Source organism: Zingiber officinale, chromosome 7B (genome assembly GCF_018446385.1).
Source record: "Zingiber officinale cultivar Zhangliang chromosome 7B, Zo_v1.1, whole genome shotgun sequence".
NCBI lineage: Eukaryota > Viridiplantae > Streptophyta > Magnoliopsida > Zingiberales > Zingiberaceae > Zingiber > Zingiber officinale.
Window position 1 is genome coordinate 83,537,499 of NC_055999.1, and position 18,316 is coordinate 83,555,814.

The 18,316-nt window shown below is 37.0% G+C and overlaps 1 protein-coding gene across 2 annotated transcripts; it reads right to left on the minus strand.

Moving 5' to 3' along the window:
- Positions 1–7,366: 7,366 nt before the first annotated feature.
- LOC122006161 (cell division cycle protein 48 homolog) lies at positions 7,367–14,622 on the minus strand. Of its 2 annotated transcripts, none has more exons than XM_042561544.1 (9): positions 14,508–14,622; positions 14,221–14,386; positions 13,580–13,808; positions 10,637–11,403; positions 10,335–10,556; positions 9,988–10,059; positions 9,620–9,901; positions 9,179–9,538; positions 7,367–7,859 (listed from the first exon to the last, which is right to left on the minus strand). In XM_042561544.1, the coding sequence occupies exons 1-9, from the start codon at positions 14,540–14,542 to the stop codon at positions 7,563–7,565; spliced, it is 2,430 nt and encodes an 809-aa protein (XP_042417478.1). In that variant the 5' UTR covers positions 14,543–14,622; the 3' UTR covers positions 7,367–7,562. The 2 variants fall into 2 exon arrangements, with proteins under 2 accessions (XP_042417478.1, XP_042417479.1); XM_042561545.1 differs by having other exon boundaries at positions 14,221–14,383; positions 14,508–14,621.
- Positions 14,623–18,316: the final 3,694 nt, after the last annotated feature.

The window sequence follows — 18,316 nt, forward strand, 5'->3', positions numbered from 1 at the left end:
GAGTTAGGAACAAGGTGCATAGTTCTTGTACCTAGATGAGCCTAATTCAAAATTGGGGATCATAGGGAAAGCTTATGTACAAGTCTTGTACATTTAGCCCATAGATTGTGGTCTTAAATTAAATGGTTTAAAATCATTTCAAAATTGATTTGAAAAACCTTGATGAAGCTTTTCTAGTGATAGCATTCATCATTGAGCAAGTTGATACAAAGTTGAGTTAAACTTGAACTATCTCAAAGTTTTTCGAACTTTGTATCAAGTTTTGAAAATGGAAGTTATTTTTATAGAAAACTATTTTTCCATGATAGTATATGTTATGAGGAATGTATCCTCAAAATTTCACAATTTTTGAAATTTTCTGTGATTTTCTAGAGGTTTCTGAATTTCGGGAGAAGAAAAATTCAGAAATCAGAATCAAGGTTGTGGACCTATCAGGAGGTTCCCTGATCGGTCCAGGTCTGTGTGGATCGGTCACTGTGACCGATCCAGAGAAGGTCTGATCGGTCAGGTGACCGATCAGCGCGTGCCAACCTGCTGAATTTCGACTGTTTGCCTGAAATTGCAGCTCGGGAGGTGGTGTTTTCGAGCTCTAAAGGTTTGGAACTCTCCAAGACATTGTTGGTGCAATGGTCAAGGGGGAGTTGACCTTTAGGGGGAGTTTTACCTATTAGTCAAGGAGGAGTTGACTTTTAGGGGAGTTTTTACTCCTAAGAGTGATATGAGATTATCACTAATTGTTGAATTTAGTATCAAGGGGGAAATTAAGGGTTTCAATGAAAGGTATGGGACTTTCATTAGGAAGAAACTCTTGACCTTGATTCTTTCCTTTTGATGTGTGTCAAAAAGGAGAAGAATGTCTAGAGAATGTTCAAGGAAGAACATTGGAGTTAGTGGGAGAGTTTGTTGATCACGACGAGTGAAGTTGTGAACAACGATAACTTGCTCTTCAGGGGGAGAGTTTGTTGATGTGTGTCAATAGGGGGAGAATGAAGGGTTTAAGTTAGGCCTTCATTATCTAAGAAGGAGGTTGCCTTCTTAGAAGGAGAATGTAAGGTTGTAACTTATGTTTCATTACCTAGTGGCATGAAGAAAGTTGAGGCTATTGGATTAGCCTAACTTAAAGGTATTGTCAAACATCAAAAAGGGGGAGATTATTGGTGCAATTTCCAGTAGGTCAAGGTTGACCGTGACCAAGCATAAACCTTGGTCATGGTTTCGATGTTTGACAATACAGAAAGACATGTAGACATGGACAATGCAGGTGCAGTTGTCCATGCGGAGAGATACTGATCAGGGTCTGATCAGGTTGAATGAAGAAGAGTCAAGTAGGTCAATGTTGACCGGATACTTGACTGGGAAGTCCTAACTGGGATGTTAGGCAGTTCGGAAAGTCCTGGTGAGTGAAGCCAGACAGTCAGAAAATCCTAGTGAGTGAAGCTAGGTGAAAGTGGAAGTCCTGGTGAGTGAAGCCAGGCAGAGGGAAAGTCCTGGTGAGTGAAGCCAGGTAGTGGGAAAGTCCTGGTGAGTGAAGTCAGGCAGTTGGAAAAGTCCTGGTGAGTGAAGCCAGGCAGTTCGGAAAGTCCTAGTGAGTGAAGCTAGGCAGTTTGGAAGTCCTGGTGAGTGAAGCCAGGCAAGGGAAATCCAGATGGGTCAAGGTTGACCAGACATCTGGTGAAAAGTCCAAGCAGGAAGCTTGGCACGGGAAAAGTCCAAGTATGGAGACTTGACACGGAGAAGACCAAGTTGGAGACTTGGCACGGAAAGTCGGAGAGGGCTCGGTAGCTCGTTCTCAGGACCAAGTAGGGTTTAGGGCTGGGAGCTCTAAACCTGGATCGGTCTGGTGACCGATCCAGTGATACGCTGGGTTATCTGATCGGTCTGGTGACCGATCAGTAACCAAACAGAAGCATTCTGTTGCTTATCTGATCGGTTAGCAGACCGATCAGTGATCGATCAGTAGCATACAGTGAAGTTCCTGATCGGTCTGCAGACCGATCAGGAGACGATCAGAAGGAGATCATCTTCGGGAGGGAAAGGTCCTGATCGGTCACGGGACCGATCAGGGAAGGACCTGATCGGTCTTGTGACCGATCAGGACCCTTGTGGACCGATCAGGATGAAGCCTGATCGGTCCACGTCCTAGCCGTTGCGTAGCAACGGCTAGTTTCTTCTGTGTCTTCTTCGCAGGTTATAAAAGGGGTTGAGGAGCTACTGTTCTGGGGTTACTACTTCTTCCTTGTTGCTTTTGCTTCTTGCTGCACTTGAGCTTTGCTGAGCTCTCTGCTTCGTGAAGCTTCGTGTGAGCTTCCCCGGCTGGTCAGCTGCTGCTGTTCTTCCGTGAAGTTGCTGCTTCGTCAACGGAAACCAGTCGAAGGCAAGAAAGGTGTTTTACATTCATATTGTCTGTATTTCTTGCTGTATTTCTATCTTGTTGTTGCAAGTTATTGTGGCGAGGTTTCTCCACCCAGAAGGAGTTGTTATTAGCCGATTTTCCGGGGTCTCATCCACCGACGGATTGATAGGCTTCGTCCACCTTACGGACACGCCGAGGAGTAGGAGTATCATCTCCGAACCTCGTTACATCGACGAGTTTGAGGAAGAAATGCGAAGATTTGGGGTCGGCTATTCACACCCCTCTCTCTAGCCGCGATCATCGGTCCTAACACCAGTGTCATTCTTCTTGCTAGTTGCATCTTCCGCTCGACTTCTTGTGTTCCTAAGCTCCTGCACACTTAGACACGAGGATCAAACACACACAAGACCTAACTTAACTTGGTTGATCGCATCAAAACTACCACGGGGTACTTACAATCTCTCCATTTTTGACGTGCATCAACCCAAGTTCAAATTAGGGTTAAAAATGCAATATCATAAATTATGTAAAGATGTTGCAATTAGAATCAAATATTGTAATGAATTAAGAAATAAAATTCTTACTTCCCCTTAGCTTGTACTTATACTTACTTCTCCCCTTTTGATCACATCAAAATAAAATAAACTTTTAGAAAATTTAAAATATTTTTCTAGGGGTACTTAATAAGAATTATCAATAAACTAACGTGTTTTAGATATAATTTTTAAAAAATTCTATCTTTACTAATGAATCTTTTGTTTTGACAAAAATAATTTAGAAATTTGTTATCTATTTTGAAAAATCCTAAAATTGTTTGTGAAACTTAAATAAAATAAGTTTTATCAGTAGAAAAGTATTCACAAAAAAATTGGTTTAACGAACATAATTGATTTATTTCATTAGAACAGTTTTGTGAAAATTAATCTTAAAAATATTTTTCAACTCTGAAAATTTTCTAAATATGAAAAATATATTGTAGAATACTAAAAATTTTTAAAATTCTAGACTTTTTATTTTCTTGAATTTTTAATATTAAAAATTAACTTTTTAGAAAATATTTCGTAATAATTCAAATAAAATTTGAAAAAAGTCAAAGAGTGTTATTATGATAGAAAATATTATGTTTTATTATAGAAAAATAAAAGTTTCTAAAAATAAGTTTGTAAAATATTTTTAAAATGTCATTTTCAAATAAAATTGACTAGAAAGTTAACAAAAATGATTGATTTTGTCGTCAAGAATAAATCAGATAAATTAAATTTCTAGCATACATTACTTTGTCTAATAAGATAAAGGCATGCAAACAAAAATTTATTTAATTATCTAAATAAGATTTAGGAATCCAATATAAATTTCTTTCGATTGGATTCACTAAAATTTATGTGGCACATGATTCTTAGGGATTTTCCTGATCTGTCCTTGGTGATTCCTAATGTACCAGTTAATTCTACCATACTTTCTAAACTTTGATTTTTGAAGATAGTTAAAACATGCATGGTTATCTTTCAGTTTTTCAATTTGTGTTTTTAATTTTTCGTTTTCTAATTTTAAATTATCAAACAATTTTAGTGGACATGCATTAGCTAATTTTCTTTTTAAATCAACACTTTCTTTCTCTAATTTGCACATATTTTAGGAAAGTATTTTGATAAATTCAAAAGATTGCTTGGGAGATAGTGCATATACCTCACTTATCTCGTGTTCTGATGCTCCCCTTTCATCGTAACTTTCCTATGATGATCTTCCCCCTTCATCGATGTTCATCTCTAAGCTACTTTCATCTTCTCTTTGTTGATATGTCATTAGAGCTAATCCGGCGTAAGCTTCAATCTCGAACTCGGAGGATGACAATTCATCCCATGTGGCCTTTAGATTCTTGTGCTTCGATCTTGTTGGTCTTTTGCCCTTGTCCTTGTCCTTTTTAATATATCTTTACCCTTCCAATTTGTAAATTCTTCGCTAACAAAAGTCTCTCATTCTGCTTGTTTTCCCCTTAGTTGTTTTGAAGATATAGCAATATAAATAATACACGACATCTTTTTCTATACTATATTTCAATCAATCAACAAATTTCTTAAATCATGAAGAATTGAATCATATAAATTAACTTACTCTAAATTTTCATTTTGGGAATTCATAACCTGAGGGTTGACATGAACCTTTTTGTAAATATACCCTTCGAACTTAATCCCTAATGTTAGCATTATATGAACATATTGGAATCCTTAGTCCAGGATCTGCTAGTAATTATGAAAAATCAAAATTTTCAACTCTAGCATCTCCAATATTTTGTGCTTCTAATTTTGAAGTTTTTTTTTTAAAAAAAAAAATCTATACATGGTAGACATAGTGATTTTCTAAGATAAATAAATAAAAAAAAGAATTAGCAATCCACACTTTAAACAAAATCTTAAAACCATCTAATATCAAAGATATGACTCATGCTTATTGCTTAATTGCATTATAGAAGTGTAAGTAACAAAGTAAACATAATTAAGTAAACATCAATGTACAAAAATGAATTAAAAAAATAGATTTATGTCGAGTAGGGATGCAGTCACGCCAAGGCAGCAATGACCATTGAATATAGGAACCAAATCGGTTGCACTCATACACTAGTACATCACCTCCCACAGGAGGAGCCACAACATCATCCTCGATTGCTGTTGCGGCGCCGCTAGAGGGGTTAGGTGGTTGAGGGTCATTGTTGAATGTTGATCCTTGCCATTACTAAAGAACAAGAATCGGTACTTGCTGCATCACTACTTAGTGGGGCGGTGACCGCTCGGGAGGCTGCCTCGCCAGCTCACCAGCAATGCGACCGTCGATCGGCCGCATCACCCTCTTTTTTTTTTTACAGAATAGGAAAAAAACAATTTAGGGTTAAGGGGTTACTTTGATCTTCCTAGCTTGATGTAGAGTGTGGCGGAAGAAGAGGAAGACAAAATTGAAGAGGAGGCGGTGGGGGATGGGGGAGGATTAAGGATAGGTATTTCGACCGTTCGACGTGAGCTGAGCCTACGACGACTTGCGTCAGAGAGCTGATAGCGTGGTCGTATACGATGCTTTTCTCCCAACTCGTGTTCCTCTATAGTTTCGGCATGGACACGTCACGCATGAACATGGTCATTTGTCATGAACTTGTTGCGAAGAGGGGAAGAAGACATGGAGCAATTAGTTAGGGGTTGGCTTAGGGCCAAAAAAATAAATCTTAATAGTATTATTATTTTTTGGTCTAGGTCCAGTGTGAGCAACTGCCCACACTGGACTCGTGTAAGTTCCGCCCATGCTCACTTAGACTTTCCTCTTATCAATTCCCTATTGATTTCTAATTATCAACTGTTTGATCAACTATGATCCACTTAAACTTTTCTATCGTTAAGTATCCGATCAACTTTGACTTGACATCTCACTCAATTAATAAACATTGATGCGGTGATGAAGAGGGGCCCCACCAAAGATAGGCCAAAGCCAGGAAAACTGGCTGACGTGCAAGTCAAAGTCAAGGAAAGAGTCAAAGCTGGTCAAGCGGGCCAGTTATGGCCGAGTGGATGGCATGTTCGAACGGATGAGTAAGGCCAAACAGATAACTCGAGGTTAAGAGACAAATAAGCAGTACATCATGTGGTCGTCGTCCTTGTCGAGTGGGAGGCGTGTCCGTCTAGATGAGAGGCAACCCTCCGACAACGAGAAAGCTAAATAAAGGGAGAGTGCTTGGGGCAGCACTATCGAGCGGGCGTGTCACGGTCGAGTGACCAATGGTCAGCCTACAATAGAACCTACCCGTATATCTCCTCGTACTCTTTTGGAGGTTTATGCCACTGATAACAGAACATGTTCCACAGACAAATCGTATGGTAAAAGTTTTCAGACTGTTACATCAGAGATATGCATGCTCGCTTAAAGAAAGGTGTTAGGGATACTTTTTGACATGTCTTTTCATATGATACTTGGAAAAATATATACACGCTTTGACATGCGTGCGCAAGCACCACAGTGGTACTATAAAGGGAGGTTTCCATCTACAGGGAGGTAGTGCAACTTCATTATTCTACACGTTTTAACTACAATTCTCTACTATTCTCTGCATCACCGGAAACTGACTTGAGTGTTAGAGAGTCAGTGTCGGGAACTCCTTCCCGGTCCGACACTGATACTTCTGTGTTATAGGACTACGTGGAGTCTTCGCCGTGTCCAACCACATCCTCAGCTTTCCGTCTTCTCCGCTTTCGGACAGGGATAAATATATTGATCAAACATTCAAACTTAAACAAATCAACTCGAACTTGGTCAACTAAGCTAGAACAACTTAGTTAACTTTGATCAAAAGTTGTTTGCATCAACATTTCTTCATGGGGTGAATGATGCAAGTATATAGATGTGTATCCGAGATGGTTACGATCATTCCGGCAAAGCAACGAGAATGCATCGCTGGAATTGTTACTGAAAATCCATTTCATATAAATATCGAATTGATGTGCAATGGCAATTAATCAGTTTTAGAAAGTGAAACAAACATCCGTTTCAATTCTCTCTAGGGTTTGCATAGCACTGTAGAATGATAGTGCAAGAATGAAAAGCCAACGATGATGCTAAGCTTCCAGCTAGCGATCAGTAGAACGGTTGTTTTTGTAAAGTCCTTGGGGCCGACTAAGCTTGAAATATTCTAACGGACGACTCTAGCAACCTAATATCTCAAATTTATCAGATATACTGCAGCTTCATTACGCCACTCTTCAAAGACAACAATGCAGCACTATCATGTAGCAATATAATAGTTGTGTAGCATACTGCGGCTTCATTACGCCACTCTAAAGACAACAATGCCATTCATAGCCCGTGAGAGGGCGGCACGATCAGTAGAACGAACAGGTGGATGACAGTGTAGCCACTCTTAAAAGACAACGCCATCCGACGCTTTGTTTTATTTGACAGAAGATTCCAACATTATCCTAGAGCGATAGAATGACTTACTCGAAATATGCAACACAAAACGTAATGATAATGGACATCTAAAGATAACGGTGTTGTGTTCTTTTTTTAACTTAGTAATTAAGGGTCAAATAATAACAGAGACCTGAAAATATATTAGTTTGGCCACAGGTGAAAATCCCACCAGCAGGTGCTCCTAGCGTTCAAGAGATCCTAAAAGTTCCATCCCCATATGGAGCACAATAAAATGTAGAGAGAAAAATAGCATTCCCATAGATTAACTATATAGATCGTCGTCGTCATCAGCAGCACCTGCTGTGAAAGGATCTGATGCTGTGTTACCAGATGCCGGTTCAGATCGTTCTGAGAAGCGGAACTCTGAGCCGAACCCCCTTGATTGCTGCAAAGTCTGAGCAAAAGCTTGGTACTTCCGAATGTCTGCATCACTAACGCTGCGTCGTGCAAACTTCATAGATTCCTCAAAATGGACAGCTTTGATCTCTGCTGCTGCTTCAACCTCATCTTCTTCCATTGCTTCAGGATTCTCACTCTTCTTCTTCTCCCTTTCAATGTCCTGCAATGAATAGATGACGACGAGATTTAGTAACAGCCTCTGGGATCAGAAAAACTGAAGCACAAAGCATTTATTCAGGATCCAATGCACATTAACAGTGATATTTGCATAGTTACTATATTGCCTCAGTGTTATATGTGAGCTACCAATTCATCAAAGTAAATTGCTTTGCCTAGAGATTTTTGTACAGCTCAAACTAGATTTTCAAGAAATGAATCTCCATGGTAACCAGATGTCGGGCAATTTAAACTTCCAAAGATCTAATGCACATAAATACATTACTTGCATCAGGATCACGGGAATGTAACTTTGATTATACATATATGTGATGCTTCAGAAATAAAGAAATTGGATGAAATAGAACTAAGAAATTGGAAAATTTTGCAAACAAATTAGTCTCTAATAAATAATGCTCAATCTTTTCTCTTAAGAGGAATTTCTGCTTAACATATTTAGACTGGGTGTGTCACAAGCATTTGTATTACTAATGCATTAGGAAAAACAATCTGCTGCATTGTCTAAAAAAAATTTCTCAGGTAACCTGAGTCTCAAAATTGCTTCACAAAGCAACTTTATACCTTACAATGTTCGATAAAAGTATATTTCTAATGCATTAGGAAAAACAATCTGCTGCATTGTCTAAAAAAATTTCTTAGGTAACCTGATTCTCAAAATTGCTTCACAAAGCAACTTTATACCTTCAATGTTTGATAAAAGTATATTTAGAAGACACTTGTCAAGTACAATAATGATAACATCTATCTCCATCTCTTTTATAATTTATGGAGAATAAATAGTTTTAGAATTTTGTTAATATGCAATATAATTCAATATTTTGTGGTATTCCTATTTTAAATATAAAAAGTTCTATTTTATGATTTTATATTCAAAATAAAATACTATTTGTTGGTCCAAGCTGGTATTTACCTAAATTTTAAATGTTGGATATTAAATATTTATTTGATATTAATGTTTGAACATTTATCTAATTTTTATATTAACCATTATAAGTATTTAACAACTGCTTTGCAAAAGCAACCTTGTAAAACAGTCCCCCAATCCCCCACCGAGATGTGAAAAATTAACTCAAAGCAATGTTAGCACTAGTAAACCAAACTCCTTTTTAACTGCTTTGGTCCATGAAAGCAAACTTTGGGAACACAATCCCAAACTTAGCATTATCAATCATTGCAGATTTCGAGAGTCCCATGGAGGAGACAAATAGTTGTCACATCACATGGAAATATAAGTATTATGCTTCAAGCATAATCAATCATATGTTAACAGACAAATAGAAAAAACCAGAAGTAGAAGCATACCTTCTCAATGTTCTCTCTAATAGCATACTTGCATGCACGTTGGCAAATTTCCGTGATATCGGCGCCACTAAATCCCTGAGTGTACTTGGCGAGAACAGCTAGGTCAACATCTTTTGACACAGGAGATTTCCTTACACAAGCCTTAAATATTTGGTATCTTGAAGCCTCATCTGGCAAAGGAATATAAATCAATTGGTCCAAACGACCTGGTCTAAGCAATGCAGGGTCTATTATATCAGGTCTGTTAGTTGCTCCTATAATGAAGACAGTTTTCTTGGCATTCATGCCATCCATTTCTGTCAGTAGCTGGTTGAGAACCCTATCAGCAGCACCTCCAGCATCACCGACACTACTGCCTCTCTGCAATGGATTGAAAGATTATGATCATTATGGTTCCTAAGGTAAAGAAAGGCAGAGCTATGAGGGGAAATAACAGATGACCTGAGTTGCAATGGAGTCAAGCTCATCAAAAAAGAGAACACAAGGTGCAGATTGACGTGCTTTGTCAAAGATTTCACGTACATTTGCTTCACTCTCACCGAACCACATGGTCAGTAATTCAGGACCCTTGACACTGATAAAATTTGCCTGGCACTCATTAGCAATGGCCTTAGCTAACAAAGTTTTTCCACAACCAGGTGGCCCATAAAACAAAACACCCTTGGATGGGGACATCCCAAACTTCTCAAACTTCTCAGGATGCTCAACTGGGTACTGCACAGTCTGTAAGAAATGGAGAAAATAATAAAAAATCATCGTTGGCAAACATTCTTAAAGGTATGATTAATACAATTACCCCAGAAGATTACCTCTTGCAGCTCCCTCTTGACATTCTCCAAACCACCAATATCATCCCAGCTGACATTAGGCACTTCAACAACCTGACAAAGCACCAAGTAATAATAAGAAATCATCACAACCATAATGCATTAAAAATTAGGGGTTTCTGGAATTTAACATTGCAGATTACAAGCTAACTAGAATTTCACGAGTTAAAATTTTTCATTTTCAAAAATTATTTTTAATTCCATTCTCAAAAAACCTTTTCCCTAAAGCCCTTCCAACAGTGTCAAAAGCTACTAGGAAACAAGTAGTTGATGAACAAAGAAACAACAATCCCAGTTTCAAGAATTGAGAAATGATAGGTGATCCTTACAGTCTCACGTAAAGCAGATGGATTGCTTGTTCCAAGAGCAGTCTTGAAATGTTCATTTGTAACAGACATAGAATTGAGAATCTCAGCATCAATAGATTCATCCTCCAAGTCAATTATGTCCATCTTTTCACGAATGCATTGTAGAGCAGCTTCAGTGCAGAGTGCTGCAAGGTCAGCTCCAACATAACCGTGAGTATCCTTAGAAATCCTTTCTAAATCAACCTGCATTATATGATTATACATATAACATATTAAATTGAAATAATATATTTATAAAGCAAATAAGAGGCAAAGGTTAATACATCTTCAGCTAGCTTCATATTCTTGGTGTGAATCCGAAGAACCTCCAACCGTCCAACTTCATCTGGGACACCAATATCAATTTCCCTGTCAAACCTTCCAAATCTTCTGAGAGCTGGATCAATGCTATTTGGCCTGTTTGTAGCCCCAATGACAATCACATGAGCACGAGATTTCAAACCGTCCATTAGTGTCAAAAGTTGAGAAACTATACGCCTCTCAACTTCCCCGCCAGTTTTGTCTCTCTTGGGAGCAATTGAATCAATCTCATCAATAAAAATAATTGACGGTGCATTTTTCTCTGCTTCTTCAAAAGCCTTTCTCAGATTGCTCTCACTTTCACCAGCAAGTTTTGACATGATCTCAGGGCCATTAATGCAGAAAAAGAAAGCTCCAGTTTCATTTGCAACTGCTCTAGCTATCAATGTCTTTCCAGAACCAGGTGGTCCATACAATAATATGCCTTTTGGTGGCTTGACACCAATTGACTTAAACAATTGAGGGTGCCTAAGAGGTAGCTCAACTAACTCTCTTATTTGAGCCATTTGTTTTCTAACTCCTCCAACATCATCATAACCCACCTCATCAAGTCTGTCTTCATCCTCCCTCTTTATAGGTTCCCCCTCACAGAAAATCTCTGTGTCAGGCGCAACAATACAGTATTCCGCAGGATCAGTCTCTATAACCTTAAACTCAACACTTCTCATCCCTCCCCTGACAAGGAAGAGATCTCCTTTCCTAACAGGACGATATGCCTCCAGAAAGTATGCTGCAAAGAAAATTGTTAATGGGAAATCAGGAAAGCAAGCTGAACACAGTCAGAAGATGTACCAGATTTCACCAATAATAATAATACATTAGCAAGTCGGCACAGAAGCTTAGCAATGTCCAATGAATTATATCAGAAAATAATTGATAATTTTCCAATTGAGAAATCAACAAATGTTAATGCAATTAATCCAGTAGATTAAGTCTGTGAAGATCTAGGCTGGTAACCAGACGAGAGTATGCCATGATATACTGAAAAAATAACCCAAATAAAAAATATCAATAGGCTTATTCATCAGCATCTATAGGCTCCTCAAATTAATTGGTCGAGTTTTACCAGGAGAATAAGAAATCACTGATGTATAGTGTTGATGCCAAAATTTAACCATTGTAATCAAAATTGATTTATATTAATACAGATAGGTTGATCGAGATTAATATCAGCAATGGTCAAGCAGGGTTTTTTTTTTGACAGATTGACCATCTTATGAAAATCAATTATGAAGTTTACTATGGGTTAAAAGAAATTAGCTTGAAATGATTTCACTGACAATTGGATGGAATCAGCTAGATTTAATACAAATCAATTCGAATTTAGAGGGGCCAGAGGATCATCATTAACATTTAACATTCTAGATCAAATCAATATTCCATCAAGCTTATCTTAAATTCAAATGGACAACAAGGAAAGACGAGAGAATTGTTGCTGCTCACAGAATCCCTACTTGAATTTCTTAGACTTACCATTCTTTATTCATCGAGCTCTAGTACCGTTTGCTCAACCTCATTGCTGCTCACAAGCAATCATTCAATTAACTCAGCCTCAACCCTCTTTTGGTCATTTTCAATTGAGAAAAGTTACTATCTGTTGAAAGAGAGTGCAGTAACCACTCTAAACCAACAGTGGACTCGATGGAAAGGAGAGAGAATTAATGCTGCTCACTGAATCCCTTCTTGAATTCTTAGACTCGTCACTATTTATTAATACAAGATCAAGTAACATTTGCTCAACCTTGTCGCTGCTCACAAGTAATCGCCCAACACCTCACCTCTCTTTTGGTCATTTTCAATTGAGAGACTACAGTTAACACAATCAACAGCAGACTCAATCCCCTCCATAAAACTCAGCCATCTGCATTATCTATAATCTAGTATTTAATGAAGTATAATATGGTCAAACTTTAACACTTTTTATTATATGAAATAATGTTATTATTATTATTTTTTAAAGATTTGAACACATTCCCATTTCACTAATCCTACCATTCTTATACAACTACCCCTGAGAAATTTTGACCATATGATCTCAATATGGATATGGTTTGACAACCATGCAATTAAGCAGGTATGTATGATTAACAACCTCCCATCTCATCACTTGGTCATGTCGAAAAACCAAATCAGAACTAAAATGGGCAAAGCATGGAGGTATAAAGAGTCATTCTAAGTAGTAGCCTATTAGGTAATTTCTCGAGATAAAACAAGTAGAAAGAAACAACATTAAAAATTATTACCATGGTAGATTACATCAATAAATAAAAGTATGCTACACTAGAATAGGTTAGTGATGTAGTTAAATTATCAATCTCAACTAGTAGATTAAGATTTTCCTACTAGAGTTTACAAATAGCTTCACTATCCACTAGATGCAACTCTTGAATAAATTGATCATGACATATTGCACTAAACATAAACTGTCCACAAAGGTATATTGCAATAGATATTCAATAAGAATGTTAGATTATTATTTATCCAAAAGAAGTTTTTCAAATTGCAGAGAATAATGATTATCTGTTAAGTGAAGATTAAAATAAGTTAAAAAGGAAAGAAACTGCAAGATTCTAAACCATCCAACAGGATATCATCAGAGTGAAGCATAATAGAGAGAAAGAAGTGACTCCAGATGCATTATAACCTTGATAATAGAAAATTATCCATTTTACCTGCAAAGTTGAGGTTCTTAGTAACTAATTAAACTGACATATGAAGACAAATTATATAAAGGATGTATCAGTTGAGTGTTGCATTGCAGTCAAATAAATTTAGAAGACTGGCCAACAGATGTAGAAATGAGTTTGGTCTGGGGTATGATGATGACAATGACAATTTATACACTATCAGCAATCAAAACCAAAAAGTACCTCAATCCAATAATGAAAATATTTAGCATAACTTACGTTTCAAATATGCATCAAACAGGTTCCCCGTCACTCCTTCAATTGTGTCATCAATTGGCAGTATATGAACACGCTTCCCATACTTGACATCTTGGCATTGATGAACTGAGACAACATCCCCAAGCCTCACCCTAAGGTTTGATCTGACAACTTTGTTCATCCGGATTTTTGGCTCATCACATGTCTCATCAGCGAGAGCAATACAGATAGTATCCCTCCTTTTCTTACCCTACATATACAAATGCAACAAAGCTAGGTCAAAAATATTGTCCAAATTATAGGTAGAACTACAACCAAGATCATAGAGACATTCTCCACGTTGTACAAAAAAAAAAGTAAGAAGAAAAGAAAAGAAAATCTTCAACTCCAATCTCAAATTTGAAGATTAAAAAGGAGCGCAAGAATGAATAATTTCCAGTAAACTAACTCAAAGTGCACGTGGATTCTTACCCCAGTAAGCAACAAAAATTCCATAACAATATAAGGCAAAAACCTAAACTCTCACAAGCACTTTATCCGCAGCAGAAAAAAAAAAAACTCAACCGAACAAGTTCTAGCCTTATAAATTTAACAGTCTTTACGAAAGCTTAAAGATCCATAACTTCTATAAAGGATAGATCAAAGAAGACATCAATACACACCTTCAACAGTATGGTATCTCCACGAAAGAGCTGAAGCTTCTCCATTGTTTCAGGGTGCAAGGCAACCACAGAATTATCATCGTTAGTAGCCTCATCGACGACCAGCCGGTTAGGTGCCTTCTTCTTCTCGAGAATCGCCGTGCTGTAATCCTTCTTTCCCTTGCTGCTGAGGCATCCACCCAATTTTCCAAGAAAAAAAAAATAAGAAAGCACTCGACAAATCGGAACCCCAGATTCAGATCCAACCCGAAAGAAACATTCTAACATCCACGAGGAAGGAAACTCACGGATCGGAAGAGGAACCCTCGCCTTGATTCGCCATTGGATCGCGACCAGCCGAAGGTGAGAAAGGCGGAGGAAGCGAAGAATCCCAGAAGCCAGGCCGTTGTCGGCCCAGGCCGAGTGGGGACATATATAGGATCGGGAGGTTGGGGCGACTTCTTTCCCAAGACATTAGTTCTTTGTTTGGGCCGTTCATCATTCTGCTGATAGACGATCCACCGTTCGTGCTGTGTCTAAGCGGTCTTTTTTTGTGGGCCATATTAACGATGCGATCGATAGAAATCGCTTCATGGATCGAAAAGCTGCCTTCAGTTAGGCCAACGGCCTGGTTATGCGGCCCAAGCCTACGAAAGAGTTGGCTTACTCAATTTTAATGGATCCATACACGTATTTTACTATTTTGAATTGATTATATAAACTTTAAATTGAAATATAAAACAAATGAAGAATTAAACTCAAATCATTTAGCATTCACCAATAAAGACCTACTTTATATGCAACTTATTTTAGCTTAATTTTTCTAATTTTTGGCATAAATTATAACTTATTTAGTTTTCCAAATTAGGTCAAGTTTCTACTCTGAAATAGGTGTTTAAGAGAATAGCATGTTTGCTATACCCATGATAATACGAGGTTTTGGCCAAACATATTTTTGTTCACTGCCACTTTATTTAATAGATGATTGAAAAATGAAAGATTCACTTATTAAAGGTTAGATCAAGAAAATGAAAGATTCACTTATTAAAGGTTAGATCAAGAACAACCTGACAAACATACAAACTAAGAAGATTGGTATCAAGTGATATATTTTTATATATATAAAATTTAAATATTCAATTTGTACAATTCGGCTATTCTTGAAATGCTCCGTCCAATCTTATAAAAAAATTTTATCGATCATCAGAATAAATCTAAAAAACACATATGAACCACAATTGACGACCTAACATCATGAATGCTGCAAGCATCGCATTAGAGTGCGTTGCATAGAAATTAAATCCTCATTGGCAAAAAGGCGAATATACTCGTCCTCAGTGTTCCCGTCAATTCGTTCTAAGATCAACACGGAAGAGATAAATCACGGACGATTACTAGCCTTTGGAATAGTAACTAGCACATAAGGGAGATATTTATCTATACTTTGTCAAGATTCGAACCTCAAACCTCATGATAACAATACCTCATGCGTCAGACACTAGATCCATCCGAGAAGACAAAAATTAAATCCTCATTGCCGCCTAGGATGGTGCCTATTCTATTGTTCATATCATCAAGTCATATCGAACCTAGTAGATACTGCAGGATGGCTGCTCAAATTCATGATGAATCAAGTTGTTATCATTTAGGACAACTTATTGATGACCTATTAGATGTTTTATGGTCTTGAAACTTTGTTCCCATCATGAGCAATACAGTTGAGAACTTTTCTCATTTGTTAAGACTATATTTGTGAAAATAGTTGGGCAAGTGTTTTCCTATTCCTCTAGAACTAGGACATTCTCACATGCCAGAAGAGATCTAGGCAGGAGAAAAAAAACGGAGTTTAGCATCTCTGTGATATTAAATAAACTTTACCCTTTGTATAATCCTGCTTCTAGTAAGTGGTGACACCAAAAAGTAAACTAGTAAACAGCTGCCTCAACTGGAGCTGAGTTGAGTTGTAATGATAATAATGAAAATAATTTTTAATTGATTTTAATCAATTGAAATTTATTATAGTTGACATACAATAAAGATCGATATACGTTAAATAAAAAAAATAATATTTTGAGATTTATTATATTATTATTATGATTATATGTCTTATTTAATCTTTCCATTATTGTGTTGGACAATTTATATAAATAAGTCTATTAACTTTAATAATAATATCATCAAAAAGCTTTATGTTATTTCTCTCCTCTATTTATTAATTTCTACATGATATCATAGATATGATTCTTTACATCTATTTTTTCTTTTTATTTTCTTTTCTACTCTCTTCCACTGCTTCCTCTATTAATCCATTCCTTGTTTCTTCTTCCTCCTGTCGCTCACGAAAAGAAATCCACCTTGTTGCTACCTCCATCTAAGGAGGACTCGACATCCCGTCCTCTTTACTGTCACCAAAAGAAGTTTCTACATATTGATTTGATATCATCAATTACAATACGACAACCTCGGAAGCTTTCGATAAGTATTTATCTATTTTATTTTTATTTTATTTTTTCACCTCCTTTTCTTAAATCCACAGTGAAAAAAAAACAAAAAAAAAGGGAAAAAAACGTGAGAAAAAAAAAAAAAAAACTAAAAAAAAAACAAAAAAAAAACCCCAAAAAAAAACAGGAAAAAGCGAAAAAAAGGAAAAAAAACAAACAGAGAGAGAAAGAGCACAGAGAGAAAAAAAAAAGAGTGAAAAAAACAAAATATTTCCTTTTCTTGCATCGTCACCGCCACATCCGAGCTTTGCAAACTTCCTTTACTGTCAATTTCGACGCCAACAATCCGAGATTCCATCACCGCTACTTTTCATCCTTTTCATCAAAGTCAATTATTTATTTTTCGATGTCTAATTCTCAATGATATCAAGGTTTAACGATACCAAGGTTTAGACCGGTATCAAATTTGTCACATCGTTGGTCATACTGGTCATCATTACTTTAGAAGATTTGATTGGTCTTATAGTCGGAGAAGATGTCCTCAGAGTTGGACATATTGAAATTCAATGTCCTAAAAGATTTGACTCAAATTTTGCTGGTGGTCCTGCAGCATTGGGGCAACCAACTATATCACAAGGAGAGTATGCATGTTCAAATCGATCACCACCTTCTTGGCATTCTACAGCTCAGTCGTCTCATTCTTGAGCATTCTCATATTCTATCTCTCCTAATATAGTTTCATCGACTCTTGAGAACCCAGGATGACATCTGGATTCTGGAGCAACTCATCATGTTACACCGGAATATAATATTATCATAGAAGCTTCGCCTTATGATGGACCCGACATGGTACAGATAGGTAATGACTCAGGTTTGTAAATTACTTACATTGAAAATACATCTTTTCACTCATCGGTCGTACTTTTCGCATGCGCAACACTCTTCATGTTCCTTCTATTATTAAAAATTTACTTTTCGTCTGTCAGTTTGCTCTTGATAATAATGTGTTCTTTGAATTTCATTCTCATCATTGTCTTGTGAAGGATCCCACAACAGGAAATATTCTACTTCAAGAAAATATTAAAGACGGTCTTTATCATCTTCAACCCACCTATACTAATGCGTTTGTTGGAGAACGCACTGATAAATTCTCTTGGCACGCACGTCTTGGTCATCCGTCTCTACATGTTGTTCAGAATATCATTAACCAGTATAGTTTACCAATTTTCTTTAGCCTCCTCTTCTCATTTATGTGAAGCTTGCATGAAAGTAAAATCTCATAAATTACCTTTTGTGTCTTCTTCTCGCACTTCTAGTTTTCCTTTAGAAATTATTCACTCTGATGTGTGGGGTCCTGCTCCTATTCTATTTAATCAAGGTTTTCTTTATTATGTTATTTTTATTGACAATTTCAGCAAGTTTACTTGAATTTTTCCTATGAAAAGAAAATCTTATCTGTTTGATATTTTTTGTCATTTTCAAAAACAGGTTGAGCGCTATTTTGATCGTAAAATTGTCTCCCTTCATTCTGATTGGGGTTGAGAGTATCAAGCGCTTCATCGTCATCTTATTTCCTCTGGCATCATCCATCGAGTCTTTTGTTCCCACATTCCTGAACAAAATGGATTCGTCGAGAGAAAACATCGTCATGTAGTTGAAACTGCCTTATCTCTTCT

What these genes read in the sequence shown, in the direction of transcription:
- LOC122006161 (XM_042561544.1), bottom strand. Translation starts at nt 14,542, where the DNA reads ATGGCGAATCAAGGCGAGGGTTCCTCTTCCGATCC. An exon ending in ATATGAAGCTAGCTGAAGAT is followed by an intron (nt 10,557 to 10,636) that starts GTATTAACCTTT and finishes CATATAATGCAG; the next exon opens with GTTGATTTAGAAAGGATTTC. An exon ending in TTAGAGAGAACATTGAGAAG is followed by an intron (nt 7,860 to 9,178) that starts GTATGCTTCTAC and finishes TATTCATTGCAG; the next exon opens with GACATTGAAAGGGAGAAGAA.